The sequence below is a fragment of the Haemorhous mexicanus genome, chromosome 7, assembly GCF_027477595.1.
Source record: "Haemorhous mexicanus isolate bHaeMex1 chromosome 7, bHaeMex1.pri, whole genome shotgun sequence".
Lineage (NCBI taxonomy): Eukaryota > Metazoa > Chordata > Aves > Passeriformes > Fringillidae > Haemorhous > Haemorhous mexicanus.
This window is the reverse complement of record NC_082347.1, coordinates 32,757,621-32,773,992: the sequence shown is the minus strand read 5'-3', so window position 1 is coordinate 32,773,992 and position 16,372 is coordinate 32,757,621. Positions and strand designations below refer to the sequence as shown.

The following is a 16,372-nucleotide window of genomic DNA, read 5'->3' as shown; positions in this document are numbered from 1 at the left end:
GGGATCTAATTTACAGAGGGAGGACTTGACAGAATGAGCTTATGAGGGAGCTGTGCCTGCGTGTGTGTGTCTGCCTACTGCATGGGAAGACTGCCTCAGGAAAGTGCATCCAATTCTGCTTTTACAGGAAAAGTCACCATATTCTTGTAAAATTATAGCAACTTCTCCAGAACAGTGAAGGGAGATTTGAGGAGGATAGCACCTGTGTGAGGTGAGAAAATGCAGACTCCACAAAGCAGAAATAAAGCAGGGCAGGACAACTTTGAAAGGCCAGAGAAATGTTTCATCACATAATAAATTATTAAAACTCTAGCTGAAATCTGCTAGGATGTGCTACAAAGAACCCACCAGCACCAGAGCAACCAACCCCAGGTCTTTGGACTTATTAGAAAGGCTTTTAGTTTTGTTTTCTTCTTCGACCTCCCCCTGGCTGGACCACTGCTGCTGGCTGAGCAGTCAGGCAGGTGGCTGGTGATGGAAGTTCATCTCCTGTGATATTTTCCCCATTTACTTGCACTTGAGATCAGGACTCCTTTGAGACCACAACACTAGAAAATGTAGGAGATACCAAACTGCCCCAGAGCATTACAAACAAACATTTCAAATGCATTTATTCCAACCATAGACATGTCACTGTTTTATACCAACTAGGAGAGCAGGGCCATTCTCCATCCCTTGAACCTCAGGGCTTCTCAGTTGTTGTATTGCTTTCCCAAGAGGGCATTTAACACAAATGGAAATAACAGGAAAGAGGAGGTGCTGTGACAGCTATAGAAAAGGGCTCATAAATAAATAAATCCAACTGGTATCCAACTGCTCAGCACCAGCACTGCCAGTTGTCAACACTTCCAAGGAGAATAATAATGAATTAATAAGTAAGATCTTGCTAGAGCTGAAGTTTCCTACCTTTCACCACTCTACAGACTGTTTCAAGCCTTGTGTCATCCAGAGATCATACAGACCCCAAACGTAAATTCAAGCAGCATTTCTTCTTTCAAAGCCCTTGGGCTCCATTTGTAACCTAGAGCTTAATTCGCTCTGTGGCAGACTCCCGCTCCTGCCAGGTAACCTCCCAGAAAGAAGAACAGATGGACTGAGACACTGGATTACATGCACACAAGTGAAAACACGTTTAACAACTGCAACTAGATGCAAACTTACTAAGCAAATTAATTTAAAAAAACCCAGACTGGAGAGAAACCATTCATTACAGCCATGGAAAGATTATTTCTCTACTCAAGCTTGTGTGTTGTGCCTCTTACAGGGAATGACACATTTTGGAGAGTGGGGGAAACATCAGAGTATTTAAACACAGGCAACTTATCACAGTGCAAAAGTCTACATGAGACTTGCTCAGGATGTCACCGCAGGACCGGAGGGCACAAGAACAGCAGCTGGCTGAAGTGACAGGAATGACCAAGATGGAAGAACACAACTCATTTCAGATACAGAAATGTTTAATGGCGTTAAAGTGCTACTTTAATGGGGACCATATGCTAACATTTAAACACAATTCCACTGCACTGCTAAATATGGTTGTCTTTATTTTTTTACTTTATTTTACCTCTTTTTACCCAACCCTATCTAAAACAATAAAATAAAATCTAAAGGACTGAAATTAACAACCCATTCAAATCAGCAATAAGTTATGAATTTTATAAAGCATTTTTTCCTCTTTTTTTCTTAGTAATGAGGGGTAATTAAATTACTTAAGGATATACAAAGTTTCAAACAATGCCATAGGTGAAGACTCTATTAAGGTTTTTAAAACTTGGAAAACAAAATAATCCTGGCCATTAAAAAGACAAAAATAAAAAAAGCAAAGCCCTCAAAGTGCAGGTTAGAATGCTTGTCTTGGAGAAAATTAGAAAACATTCGCTATAACAGCTCTTAACAGCACCTGCACAGATAAGGTGGCAAGGCCCTTGGGAACAGGACGTGCAGTCAAAACGTTACATTAACATGAGAGACGTGCTGAGCTTAACTAGGTTAACTACTGGACTGGAACTTCAAAAGTCAGCAAAGGGAATGATTCTAAAAAGAAAACTGAAGAAACCCCCGCCAAACCTGGCCTCTTCCAGCTTAGCACAGCCTTCATCCATTGTGTGCATGGCAAAAAAAGGATCTTTGCATTTCATTGGGTCAAGTGCTTCATCAAAACAGAGATCTTTTCATGGCATAAATTCATATAAAAGACATCTAAGGTTTCATATGGACAAGCTCTAAAAAGATGCATCAGACTTGGGGTGTTTTCCCTCCCAACACATTTACAAATGTTTATCAAAAAATCACTTCAAATAAAAAGGTCATAGTGGCTCAGTATCTGGGCATGACTGTCTGGTGTGTCACCTCTCGAGTGCTGGTTTCGTTCTGCCCTCAGCTGGCCGTGTGCCTGCGAGGGGCACACATCTACCGGGGACCTGCTGGCGCTGGCACAGCCCCAGGCCTGACAGCCCACCCTGTGCTGGTAGATTACAGGTGTGTACCTCTCGCTTTAGCCACGCTTCTGAGGTACTCACTGTTTAAATGATGTCCAACAGAAAGCTGAGTTGAATGGTGTTCTCCCCTGAACATCGCTGCCCCTCTCCCTCTGGGCACAGAATGAGACCTTCATCATTATCGGCACTGTTATTACTAGGCTACGTAAGCCTTCTTAGATTTCCTAGCTCATTATGACAGCATTAGATTGTGGTAAACTGTAGGATACAGTCCTTTCAGGACCACAAAAGCTCTTCAGAAGGGCCTAAATTAGGTTGCTCAATCTGAATGCAGTGTAAGAAATTTTGACATTTCTCAGATCTCATGACAGAAAGAGAGGGATGAGTTTCTAGTATCCTCTTTCAAACAATTTCAAATAAATTCAAAACAAAGTGTTTCATCATTAAGGTCTAGATCCAGGTCCCACAGAAACAAACGGATTTCATTGACTGCAAAGGGACTAGTATTTGGCCTAACTTTTTGCCAGCAGAAATTGGGATTGGTAACATGACCAAATGAACAAATATGGGTTTCTGGGGAGGCTTCCTTTACCCAAAAAGCTTTATATACAGGTCTCTCCAGGCCTAGCTGTCAATATGTCAATTGTGAAAGAGGATACTGGCATCTAGGACCCAGTTTGATCATCCCAGTGAAATCATTCACCCTGCACTGTTGTCTCACTTGGTTCTAGGAAGCAAACGAGAGCTTGACACTGGCGCTGGAGTAACCCTCATCACTCCCAATACTCTGCAAGCTGCTGTGATCATCAATGTCACTGATGCTGGTTGTGCTGATATTGTCCACTTCTCCATGGGAGAACTCTGTGCTTTCAACGTCCACTTCAATCTCTTCTAGAAAGGGAAATGAGAGAAATGCAAACAGGTTAGCACTACACACCCAACTGCCTCCTTCATGCCAGTGAGCTCCTGGGACTCCCCCCAACACAGGGAATGAAGCAGTCATGATGGCAGGTTCCCCCTGGAATGGGATGGCCTGTGGTCATTGTTTATAAAAAGACTAACACCAGCTTGGAGGTTTTGTAGGGATTTGGCAAAGGGGCTTCACATGCCAGCCACACTGTAAGCATAGTTGAGCCACCCCACACACTGAGCTTGTCTCACTACCTCATTCCTTGGACCTCTAATACCCCAGTGTTAGAAAAAAAGAAGATACAGATAAAATTGAGTGCAAGAGAGAAAACGGAACATGAAGTTAAACCCTAAACGTGCTAGTTGCTTGGCACTATATTGCCAAAGCCAGGACCACACACAATTACAATGCATTACCATGGGAATCTGGGTTACTGTCACACATGCTCAGTGGATTTTGGAACAAGCATCTTGTTTTTAAGAAAGACTTAAAAAGCAAAGATCTAATTAACCATGTATCTTGGTTCCCATATTGTTCACGAATTTTCCAAAAGATTTTTGTTTTAAACTATAGATTCACACCCAAACTATCCATCATCTTCTGGTCTGTCAGTAAATATCAAACCATCTATTGTGCCTAATGTTCTGTCCACTGCAGGGATATTTTTAAAAAGGAAGTTATCTTAATTCAGTTAGCCATTCAGACACATCTAGCCAGTTTTCACTGAAGAGGTGAACTCAATGAAAAGTTTGGTAGGGGGGCTGGAGTGGAGGTGTGTGAAACACTGGTTCTGGTCTCGTTAATACCTCCTTACATTTTCCTCTTTGTGTTGCCAAGAGATTCAGCAGACCAAAAATCACAATGAGCATCTCAGCTTTACCATCTCTTTCAATGCCACGGAAATCAAATCAAGTTGACAGCAACAACAATTCTTCCAGACTTAGAACTCACACAAAATACTAAACTCTCCATATGCATGTGTGTGCGTATGTGCCTGTGTGTGAGCAGAATCAGCAACCTAAACACCAAAGGCCATGAGAAGGGGAAGCTGAGAGATAAGAAATGGATGAAACTCATTCTCCCACTTCAGAGTCTTGGCAATTCCGTGCTGGTTCACCCACCTCGCTCCGAGTCTGAGTGATCCGAGGAAATGGTAGATCCAATGCTGTCCATTCGTATTCGCTCTATCTCCTGAGGACCCTGTAGTTGTTCCAGTCTTCTCTTTAGGAATCTTTGTTCTCGTTCCAGGTTCTCAAGCTGGTGTTGGCTTCTCCTCTCAGCCTCTTCAAGTTTCTGACAAGATCAAATATAACTCAGTAATTGCTTTTATCCTCTTCTCCTTCCCTCCCACCTCCACTGCCCTGCCACCTGCCTTGCTAGACCTTCCCAGTCCCAGAAGGATTCAAGCTACAAGTGCCCTGAACCAAGCTACCTCACAGTCTCCAAGCACAATGCCTTCTCCCCACATCTTTCCATCTCTCAGGTTCTGATAAATCATACCCATTAGTACAAAGAGTCTCTGAGGACTGAGCCTCTCCAGGGGACACGCTGTGAATTGCAGCAGTCTGTGTGTGGGTCATTCCACCCGGGATCAGACACCTGCATTACCGCCTCTGCCCACGTAGGGGCCTCACACCCTCAAAGCAACCCACTCCGGGGTTTGTTACGAGCGGCTCCAACGTTAAAACGTGGCCCGGGAGTTCTGTGTTCCTTACTGCACGGTTTAGAAGGATTTCTCAGAAACAGTTTTCTATTCAATGAGTGATTTACATAACCTACTATAGATTTCTTTGATCACAGCTGGGAAATCTACCAGGGCACTGTTCTTTGTTTCCTACGACAAGCACATTGCATAAGGAGGAGTCATTTCAGGCTAACTCTGTCCCTTTGGCAGCACTTTTCCTCCCTCATCACCCATCTTCCCTCTCTGTATCCTGACCTGCAAAGAAGTATTTCAGCCTCTCCCAGATACTGACAATGCTGCATTTTCTTTTCACATCTCACTTTGCCAAAAGTGGAGCTGGAAGAGCTAGGCTAGCTGGAAGGTTCACACACGGAACTCCAGCAAGCCAAACCTGTCTCACACTCTTGTGGTTTGTGCTAATGCTTCAGCAGTGGAAACTCAGTAGCACACCAGAAAAAAAGCTGCATTTCTCATCAAAATGCAGTCACTCAGCAGTAGGTGTGTTTGTCTTTAAAGAGATACAACTGTCAGCAAAGGATCACAATACAGAACAAGATCTTTGCTCTTCAAAGCCATCATTTTTGTAGTTAAGGAGCTCATTACGGACTCTTCAGACAATGTGGCTTATGGCAATGATAAATGGCTAACCAAGGGGGCAAGGCTGGCTTGCTCTTCTTATTTATTTATTTATTTTTTAAAAGTGTCACGTTTCATTCAACAGAGTTAGCTCTAGGCAGCAAGGATGAGCAATTGCATTGCACTTCCCAAGAGCCCGTGCTGAAAGCAGCAGGGAAAGGCAGCTCTTACCTTGATATGTGCTTTGGCTTTGTTGAGCAGCCCAAGCGTGGTGTGCCGGGTGCAGTCTGGTCCGAGCGGTATCAGAACTTTTAAGCGTTCTAGACACAGGCGGAGGTGAGCTCGGCTGCAAGGGGAGAACAGGAGGATCAGAGCCACGCTTTCTGCAAGGGAATGTCACTTCTTTCACTGCTGCCCCCCCTACGAGGCAGTTTTCAGGCTTCCCTGTTTCCACGCATGACAAGATTCCCCTCAGGTACCAGCACAGACTGCCACTGAACTATTTACGCTTCAAACACCAGCTGCTCACCAATACTTTCATTATTGCTAACCTCTGACAGACATTGTTTATTTTCTTGCTGTCTGAACTGATAATCTGACCCATCTGGATGAACTTTGTGCAGGGGCAAAGGCACAGAAGAAAATGGTACAAGTATCTCATGGATTCCCACTCTCTCTGAGCTATTTGCTGTCTGTTTTGCTGAGAAGAACTTTTGTGAAAGCAATTTTGAATGACTGCTACCCCCTGCGTGCTTGTTCATTGCTAGCTCAGGGACATTTGCTATGACCTGACCAGAACACCTTCTTTTTGCATGAAATTAAGATCATCAATGAAAAAATGGTCAATTCAAAACACTGAAACAATCCCTGGTGGCAATTCAAGGAGTGAGAGGGACAGTAGTTCCCAAGAACTGCACTCTTAGTCCATCCTGGGACCAGGTCTGAAATGCTGCTGGGGGTGCAAAGTCTGTGGGAATGAGAGAACCCAAGACCTTCCCCTGGGCAGACTTCTGACCTTGGCTCATATCTACAAAGACAAGCTCCAGCACAACAGCACTGCTGGTGATATGATCCATTTTCTGCAGAATATGGCAACATGTTCTGGGGTAAATGGTTCAGGCAGCAGTGACAACACACATCGTCCTCAGGCTGCAGAGGAAAACTGTTCCTACTGTCTCCTACTCTAGATCACATATTGCAGGGATGAACAGCAGATTTATGGAAAACTATCGAGTGTGGGTTGCCTTTTTCCCCTCCCTCTCTCTTTCCCAGACATTAATGATTTATGTCCAAAGTTGTCATCCCAATCAATAACACAATGACATCAGCTTTACCATTCACATGCAAGAAACACCAGTGCAAAAGACTCCTGAAAGCCTATCCCAGCCCCTGCTCATGCACAAAGAAACTGAATCTTAGCCTGATCCATCTCAATGCAGGGAAAGAAAAAAAAAAAAAAAAGAAAGAGAAAAAGAGCATGGACAGTTCATTTCCATTTGTTTTTCAAATGCACTATTGCACCCAGTTTGAAAGGGGTGGGGGAGAGGAGTCTGTAATCAGGCAATTATGTCAGTGACAAGCAAGGATGATTAAGGGTGGAAGGGTCAGGGGCTTTGCTGATGAACTGTCAGCGCAGGGGAGTGTTCACTGGCCGCGCTGTAGATGTGAGCTCCTCACAGTTTCTACCATAAATCTCTTTACGAAGGGTTCATCATTCTGTTTCAATAACAGTCACAGGGCTGCATATTACCAGCAAGAGCCTTGAAGAAAGCATGTTTTCCATTAAACATTAACAAATACAGGGGTGGGGAAAGGGAAATCATAATCCAAAAATCAAACTGAAAGAACAGTAATCACATCAATCTCATTGCCTACTTCTCAAGTTGCTCTAGGGCAAACCCCACTGTCATTAAACCCATATGGTTGACATGGGGGGATTTTTTTCTACCTGGAAGCCAGTTTTCAACAGAGAGCTTGGTCAGGAGTGTGTACCCACTACAGGTGTTTGCCCTATGTCCCATGGTGACCAAAAGGGTAAGCAATGAAAAAGTATTGCTGGTTCACAGTGGCACTACAGTTCGTGTCATCCCTTGGGAGACTGGACGCTGACTTCTTGCACAGAAATGAAGAGGAGCAGGATCTTCTGGTCAAAGACATTCTGGGGTTTGAAACCAATTTTTGGATATGGCACAGACTTCCTGAATGGCCACACAGGCAAGTCACTGAGTCAGAGCTGTCAGAGCACAGACATCAAGCTGCAGCACAGAGCAGCATATGTCTCCTCACAGCATAACTATCAGCTCCAGCCACACTTCACCTACAGATCAACCCAAGTTAAAAACACAGATCGAGCAGAGCTCAGATCTGGGGGCTCCACCTAACAGCAGACTGCTACACAGCATCTGTTACAGGTAGGTATCACAGACTTGGAGGCAGCCCCCAGCCCATGGAGAAAATCAAATTATTTGTGTAACAGGAAAAAAAAGTTTGGGGAATCAACATCCAACCAGTGGCAAAGACACCACAGTCCACTCTTGAATGCAGAGAGAAATGGACAACACATCTACAGCCAGAGCTTTGGGCTGATTCTCAGCACTGTGTTTTACCAGGAACTGGGAATGTGGTGCACCAGAAACTGCAATTCCTGGAACCAGTGATCAGCTTCAGGCAGGAGCAAGCACTGGCTGGATTGCTGAGACAGCGATCAAGGGTGGCACTGATCTGCCACGTCAAAAGCTGGGTTATGTGCAGACTGAACAAGATCAACCCTGTTAAGGACCTGAAAGCTACAGGCAAAGGTCCAGCCATGTAAAAAAATCCCAGACACTTGAAAACCTTCCCATTGTGCCCCAGAACCACGGTGGAGTGAAGAAGGTTTGTGCTTGTCCCAGACTCATGCAGACCATTTTCAGAGAAGCCACTCCTGCACCTGGTTCGGCTGGCTGCTGGCCAAAGGCTGTGGTCTGCAGCAGGGGTGATGGCCAGTGCCAGCATACCAGGCATCAGGAGGGGCCACCTGCCTGGGACACGAGTGTGGTATGAGCTGATAAACAACCAACGGCACAGAGCATGGCTCGGGCTGGAAGCATACTGCAGGGGCAGGTGGTGTTGGCTGAGCTAAGGCAGGTTTCGAAGAGGTCTGACCAAAGCCATTATTTCTGTGTATTTTCCACCTATTTCGCACTCCAAGCTGAGCCACACTGGGATGGGAAGGAGCAACCAAGCCTGCAAACTGTCCTGGCATGTGAGCACGCTGCTTTCCTTCAGAGAGACTCAACTAAACAACCTTCCCAGCTGTTACCCCTCTGCAACATTCAATACCTTTCTTATTTTTTATTTTTAAAATCTAACCCAATCACAGTCCCTGACCTCAACTTCCAACTGCCCCAGTGGACTATGATGGGTTCTTAAACTGCAGAGCACACACTGCAGGTCTGACAGACTGGTGGGTGCATCAGAAATAAAATGCCAGAGCCCTGGGAGCAGATGGAGTCACTGCTCACTGAACTAGATGTTGCACAGAGGGCTGTGGTCTAGCTGACAAAATGGTGATCAAAGGTTGAACTCTGTGGTCTTGAAAGTCTTTTCCACTGAAATGACTTTGTGATTCTTTGAAAACCATCACAGAAGACTAAGCTAAAAGACCATTTTAGAGAGAAAGCAATTGCAAAGCCATTAATCTTTCTTATCAAGTCCTGGAGCTGCCCCTGGGCAGCAGCAATTCCCCAGGTCAGGCCATGATGTGAGTGTCTCTTCCCCTTGTTTACCTGGATTCTGCTGCAACGTGGCTTTGACAATGCTGCGGGCTCTTGTTTTCAATGAAAATACCAGCATTGTGCAGCCTCCAGACAGAGCCAGACGGCTTTCCATGTAAACCACTGGATTATGCCAATATTTGACGCATCTGCCAATATCTAGAAAAACAAGTCTAAAAGCCCATATTGTTATATAACAGAGAAACAAGGCAGGCTTGGTGCAAAGGGCTGCTGCCTCTCGCTCTCTTGATCCTGAGGAAGACAGAGGATGACAGAAGGAGAATTCCCGTTTCAGCAGAGGCCGAAGCTTTTGCATGCTAGCTGCAGGGGAGATGGGAAAAGCTGCAGCCCTTCCTCCTGCCCAAGTGGGAAAAAATCAGGCTCTCACAGCAGCATACTGAGCACATTGTAGATTCTTGATGTGTTGAAAGAGAAATCTGTGAAGGATTTGAAAGAAAGGAGCTCTCCACTTTCCCAAGGGATGAGCCTGGTCCCCTCTTTCTGCTCAGCTTGATGAGAAGGAAAACTCCTGTTTGAGATTCCCATGTTGGGGGGCATCAGGATAGCCAAAAAGGAGTAAAACACCTGAGAGGTTTCAGAAACTCAGAGCCAAACACAAGCCCTGTCCCAAAGAGCTGAGGATCACCCTTTATCTTGTTTCACCTGGCCACTCTGTCTAGGACAGAACCCCTCTGTTGCTCATGCTTCCTCCCCCTGTGTGGGGCCAGAAGAGACTAGAACCAAGTTCCCCTGGGATATGGAGGGCAAGCAGGGCAAGGATGCCCTCTCTTCTCTGCCAGGAGCAGCAATGGGCTAGGAGACCAAAGCAGAAGAAGGACGAAAAAGCCCAGCAGCCCCACAGCCCTTCCAGCAGATCCATAAGCTGTAGAAGGCTGCATATGGAGGAAGGGAGTGCTGGCCCTTGAAAATGCAGCCCCAGTACTGCTCACTGGGCACCTGCTGTTCTCCCTGCTTTCCCTTTGTGCCTGTGCAAGAGCTTCTAACTGTGTTTGGATTATCTGACTGTATTAGGATTATCTACTTCTACCCCCAGCTCCCCTTTCCTGAGCCTGTATCAGAGGGGAGCCTGGCTCTTGCTCTGTGTAGCCCCCCCCTTGCACTTGGCTCTGTCTGGCTGCAGAGGGCTGTAATTTCACAGCCTGCTCTCCTCTCCATCTCCCAATGACATCACCCACTCTGATTATATAAAGCACAGGGAGGAAGCCTTTATTTATGCGTGCCTTTTGCTCACAGCTTCAGCTGTCTCAGTGTACAACACACATGCAAATCCCACTGCAGGAACTGGGATCTCTTTTGCCTGAATCAAAACTGCACTGCAGAAAAAGGTGTGGGTGCAAAAAAAAAGTCTCTGTTTCCTTCCCCCACACCTCTGAATGCATTTTTGAGAAGTTTGGGTAGGAATCAACCTAGCACAACACTCTGCACCATAGCAAGCTGGGCACAAAGCCATCAGCTTCCTTTCTGCTGGGAAGTCCCCAGAGAGCTGAGGGACCTGTGCTGGCAGCTCCAAGCCCTGGGTCTGCTGGTCATAAAGTGGCTACAGAGGGGCTGGAAACCTAACCCTCTAACAATGCCCAACAGCGTCCCTACAAGGGCCAGCCCAGGGCTGTAAGGCCACTGGCAGTTTCCCTTCCTGAGCCCTGGTGGGCTCAGCCAAGCCCCTGTGCAGCTCCTGACACGGGGGGCCCCCCACTGCCTGCTCCATCCTCCTCTGGTCAACGCTGCAGAAACGCTGCAGACACGAGCAATCCCTGAATGTTAACACTGCCAGAAAGGCAGCAGCTTCTTTGCCAGAAGTGGTTTGGGATTTGTGCAGGGTCCTTGCCAACTTCCACCATGAGCAGAAGCGATGGAAACTGAGAAAAGAAACTTTCTCTGCTGAGGAGTCAGGCAAACGTGCGCACACTCAGCTCTGGAGCAGCAGGTTTACCAGACTCAGCACTATCCCCCCATCAGACACTGCTGAGAGACTTTGCTGAATCAAGGCCTGAACATCTGCAAAACACACACACAGACACACACACACAAACTCTCTTCCCATCTTTAAAAGATCAAGCCTCCCTCCCAGCAGGAAATGACCAACTCGCCTCCAGCAGCAGTTCAAAATGCTGAATTCTTAATTTTGTATGTTGAAAGAAGGGAGCATCTGAGGGAAAAGAAAAGCATTTCCCAGATATTTTTGTACTTATGCCTCCAGGTCTATAGGGCTTGAATTCAACAGTGGATTTAAGCATGTGCTCAACATTAGGAATATGCTCAAGTTCCACTAAGGCTAAATCAGACACTTGATCTTTGTGAGATATTAGAAAAATAGAAGCAAACCAAAAGAAGCACCAAAAGAATCAGAAGGAGAATCCTACCATGGAGAAGGACATTATCATATGTCTCCTCTTCCCTCAAAGCCTTTTCAAAGTCGAATCTAATTTAACCCTGAAATTAGAAACCACCAACTTTGTTTGGATTTCAGAGCCTAACAGATTGTCTAAAGAATTCAGGAGGGATCACTGGTTAAAGAAAGCAATTCCTGGAGAAACACATGTGACCCCCATCAATAATTCAATGTACGGGAATGATTTTGAGATAAAAGTAATGAGAAACACATGCAAAAACCACAGGGCAGGGAAAATACGCTTTCCTTCTAAAAGCAGTTCACAGGTCAGAGGCTGCTTATCTCCAACAGCCATCGTACGACTTGATGTTTTTTCCTTACTCTTGTCCCTGACCCCCAGCCCAGCACTCTCAGCGAGGTATCCGCTCCCTGCTTTACGAGCGCTTGTCTCCAGAGGTTTTTCCAAGCACCTGGCTGCGGGCTGGAGGAGGAGGGAGCGGGCTGAGCCCCGCTGTCTGTCGGTGCTGCAGCGCGTTATGCAATCGCTGCGAGCCCTCCGGCCAGGCAGCAACGCTGCGGTGGCGCCCGGCCAGCCTGCAACGAGCACACAGCCCCGCTCAGCCTGATCGCACAGGGCATCACCACGGACACATGCTTCAGAAGGAAATGTGACTCACAAATGCACAGCTGAGTGTTAATATACTCCACCCGAGCTGTGAAATCGCTCGCAACAAGCCTTGCTTTTGGATTTTAAGTCGGGTCCCTCCTCATGATTCTTTTGGTGGGTTTGCTCCCCTTTGGAAGAGGATACTTGCTCATCTGACCCTGTTTCCAGTCAATTTCTACTGATGGCTCCCTGGCACGTATGAGTATTTGTATTCCAAAAGCTAATAATATCTGCCATAAAAATTAACAGAAAAAAATCCTTCATATTTTAAAATTTTTAGATGTAAAATCTACCATTTAAAATAAACAAAGAAATGAAAATTTAAGACCGACAATAAAAAGACCTGACAACATACTATAAATAGGAATTTAAAGGAACAAAAAAGTTCTACAAGCAACATTTTCAACCTTATCTTAACCATGTCAGGTCTGTCTGCAAAAGTTAGAGACGAACATGCACCCACCTGTGTTCTCAAATCAAGGCCAAAGGAAAAACAAACTGCAAATGATGAGATCTATGACCTAAAAGTGGTAAAACAATAATAGAAATAATAAAAAAAAACCCCAACCCCAAGGCAATGCAGTTTTTCGAAGTCACACAAATCAATGTACCTCTGCCTGGTCAAAAGCCATGCACCAGGCAGATAAGGGGGGGCACAGTGCATAAGAAAGCAGAGTTGTGATTCAAGGCCATAAGTGAAAACAAAACACAAACAGCAATGTACTGATGTACTCCACAACTGCAGAGCTTTGTCCAAAGGCCACCTCAGAGACAAAACCAAAACCAGGTACCCTGGGAAAGGGAGCATCTTACCAAGCAACTGAAATACTCGGGAAAAAAATGGCCCATTTTGGGGCACAGAAACCCTTCTGCCCATCTGCAACAGAGGCTGCAAGCCTTAAGGTAAGCATAAAGCAAGAGTTTTACCTGAAAATGTACTGCCCACACTCTCCACCGTACACTTTGAAAGCGTCCATGCTACAAACCCTGACTGTCCCTGAGCCCTGTGTGGCCTTGCACTGCAGTGTGTGTATGGTCACTTTACACAGATATTACTTCTACCCTCAGCTCTTCTAGAAGGGAACACTCATCACTGATGTCAACTTTGGAAAAGTTTCAGGTTCTTGGCAAACAGAAGCTGCAAGACCAACAAAGCTTGTGCCAAGTGATGTCTTGCCACTGGTCCATTCCAACATGGACCTTTCTAGCCTACTACTGCAGTCTGGAGAGACATTCCACCTCCACCTCCTTCTGGATCACACCGCTGTGAAAATCTCTGCATTTCTTGGGATCCTTCTGGGTATAAAACTGACTATTGTTGAGAGGGCTCTCCTAATTATGTTATGATTTTGAAGGCAAATTTCTAAATCAAGCAGATCCCAAATAATTATACTAAAGCAACACTATGATTCTAAAGCTGAAGTGATATATCTGGGACTAATTTTATTCACAGCATAACTTCTGGGCCTTTGAGTCCTATTTGTTGCATATCTTGAGGTTTCCTGCTTTGAACTCTAGGGCTAGAAGACAGAAGCTTCATTTAAATGAATATAACAATTTCTAAAAAAGAGAGACTACCTGTAATCTCATGACTTCCAAAACTAGAAAAGGCAATGTCAAAAACTTTTGACTACTGATACTCACAGTAATAAAAATTATGCCATTTTGGAAGGTTCCTCCTTCAGAATGAACTCAAAGTTGCTCGGTAACACTACTGCCCATCCTTTCATAACCCCTTTGATCTTCAGAGGCACTATGAGACAGGGCTGCTTCAACTCAGTAGAAAAAGATCAAATGCAATAACCTGGGCTTCACAATGAGAAGGTGATGGGAGCAGCATAGGTGGCCACCTGCCCAGCAGAGGAATGGAATCAATCAATGCCTGGCATTTTCTCTCACCCCTTCATTTCACACAGATCTCACACTGACCTCAGTGCCCGTCCGTCACTTTCTCTTCCCAACTCCCAGCTCCTCTTTGTCATTCCTTGCAAGACATTTGGATAGTTATTAAGAGATGCCAAATAGCAACAGATGCTCTGGAGCAGATTTCCCCTTGAATTTATATATTGAGGATCTCCTATTATCGAATCTTGGACATTATAAATCCCTGGTGAATCTAATTAATTGTATTTTAGTGTAGCACATGTTACCAGCTAAACACCTTTTAGGCTGAGCTGTGCTCACAACGTGCTAAACCCAACAGCCACCACAGGCAACAAATGTTCTACATCATGTTCTCTTTCTGACTTGAAAACACAGCCCAGGCGCTGCTGGTATGGCCACATGTAGGTAAAGATCATTTGCCACCAACTTTTCAGTGTGCTGCCAAGCATGCAGGTATTGCAATTTCCTACCTTGGCCATAAGATATGGTTACAATCCTGCATTTGACTATCAGAGAACATGGAAAGAAAGCTGTATACATCAACATACAACCCAGGCTGGTTAATTATAAAGCCCAGTCTAATAAAAACTCCATCTTTGTTAAAAGGTGATTAAAAATAGACCTGCTCTTTAAATAGCCAGCGGTGTCCTGTGCCCTGGTTCTCACTAACACCATTGTAATTATCCTTCTAGGGATACACAGTGTGCTCAAAGCCAAGTCAGTGCAGAGTCCTCCTGCACGCTGCCAACATGCCTGCAAAGCAGCTGTGCCATTCATCAGAAACCTGCCTCCTTGCAGAGGAGGCACTAACCTGCTTTGCTGCAATCTATGGATTTTCAGCTTTACTGCTAGAATTAGGTCACCAGCAAAGATAGCCAAGATTTCCCAAACTCTCCAGCTATTCTTGATTATTCTCTTCATCAGAGGTTTCCTGGCTAAGCACAATGCCTTTGAAGTGAAAAGGTATTTTGGGCTCCTGCAAGGCTTCTGCAGTCAAACACTGAGAAGCAGAGATGTTCTCACTCCATAATCCTTAATGGCCTCTAAAACTGCCAGGCAGTGGGAAAGTTCTCCAGCTCAGATCTACTGCCACCAGGTCCTTCCAGCCTCTCCAGAAGAAATCAAAGATGGTGTACACCAGAAAACAGAGGAATTAGCAAGGATCTGCAGGGACCCTTGAAGACCCATGCCTGCACTTGAGCCTGGCAGAACCCGAGGTGGCAGACAGCTTCCCAGCAGTCAGCTGGAGAGTAGCCAGGGACTGATCTCCTGCCTACAGCAGAAAAGCTCCCCCTGGTCCACAGGGTGTCACAGCAGTAGAAGCACACACAGTACCTCAAAGCCCCTGTTTCACTGCAATGCCACTGAAAGAGACCTTGGACTTAGATGCCTTCCAGATACAGTAAGGTTTCAAACTTGTACTTTCATTAGCCAGCTGAACAAAGCAAGCATTTGCTTCATAAGACAGACATTTGTACATCACTGAGAGAGTAAAGGATGCTATTAACTTGCTATTTGGGAAAATGTATTTCCTGTTTTTAAAATCATGAGTGGGAAATTTGTCAATATCAAGAATAAATTCTTATCTGGTACTAGAAGTTCTTTTTGTCATTAACATAATTTTTAAAACTACACAGGTAAGTTATAACCACTAAGAATTTTTCCATCACATGCATCTATTTTCTGAAGCTTACCTCATGGAAGAAAATTCCTAATGAAAGTATATTTTAAGAATGTGACCACTTGACACACTTGTTTACACAAAACCTTTTATGCCAGAAGGAAAGCATGTGCTCTTCATCTAATATCTCTTCACACTGTCAGAAATATTTAGGGAGTCATCAAATATCTACTGCACCTTTCAGGTATAGAGGGCATACATCTGGAACAAGGGAAGCAGTGCATGTAATTTCACCTTGTAAAATTATTTTAAATTTAACCTCAAACTTCCCAGGGAAAATGAATTACCAGCCAAGGTCATTCTTTGATGTATGTTTGGAAAAAAAGCAGTAGGAAGGAGAACTTAAGACATCCTAGCAGTACTTTTCCTACTGGATATAAAGATTTTTGCACAGAAAAACCACGAATACAGTATTTCAAGAGGCTAG

At 45.0% G+C, this 16,372-nt stretch overlaps 1 protein-coding gene across 2 annotated transcripts in view; it reads right to left on the bottom strand.

The window, feature by feature from the left end:
* Window positions 1-1,439: 1,439 nt before the first annotated feature.
* MXI1 (MAX interactor 1, dimerization protein) overlaps window positions 1,440-16,372 on the bottom strand; it is a 55,188-nt gene continuing 40,255 nt past the window's right edge. For both annotated transcript variants that reach the window (XM_059851946.1, XM_059851947.1), the window contains exons 4-6: window positions 5,840-5,954; window positions 4,470-4,641; window positions 1,440-3,329 (exon numbers count right to left, since the gene is read on the bottom strand). In XM_059851946.1, the coding sequence (XP_059707929.1) occupies window positions 3,166-3,329; window positions 4,470-4,641; window positions 5,840-5,954 (451 nt within the window). In that variant the 3' untranslated portion in view covers window positions 1,440-3,165. The remainder of the gene's footprint in view (window positions 3,330-4,469; window positions 4,642-5,839; window positions 5,955-16,372) is intronic.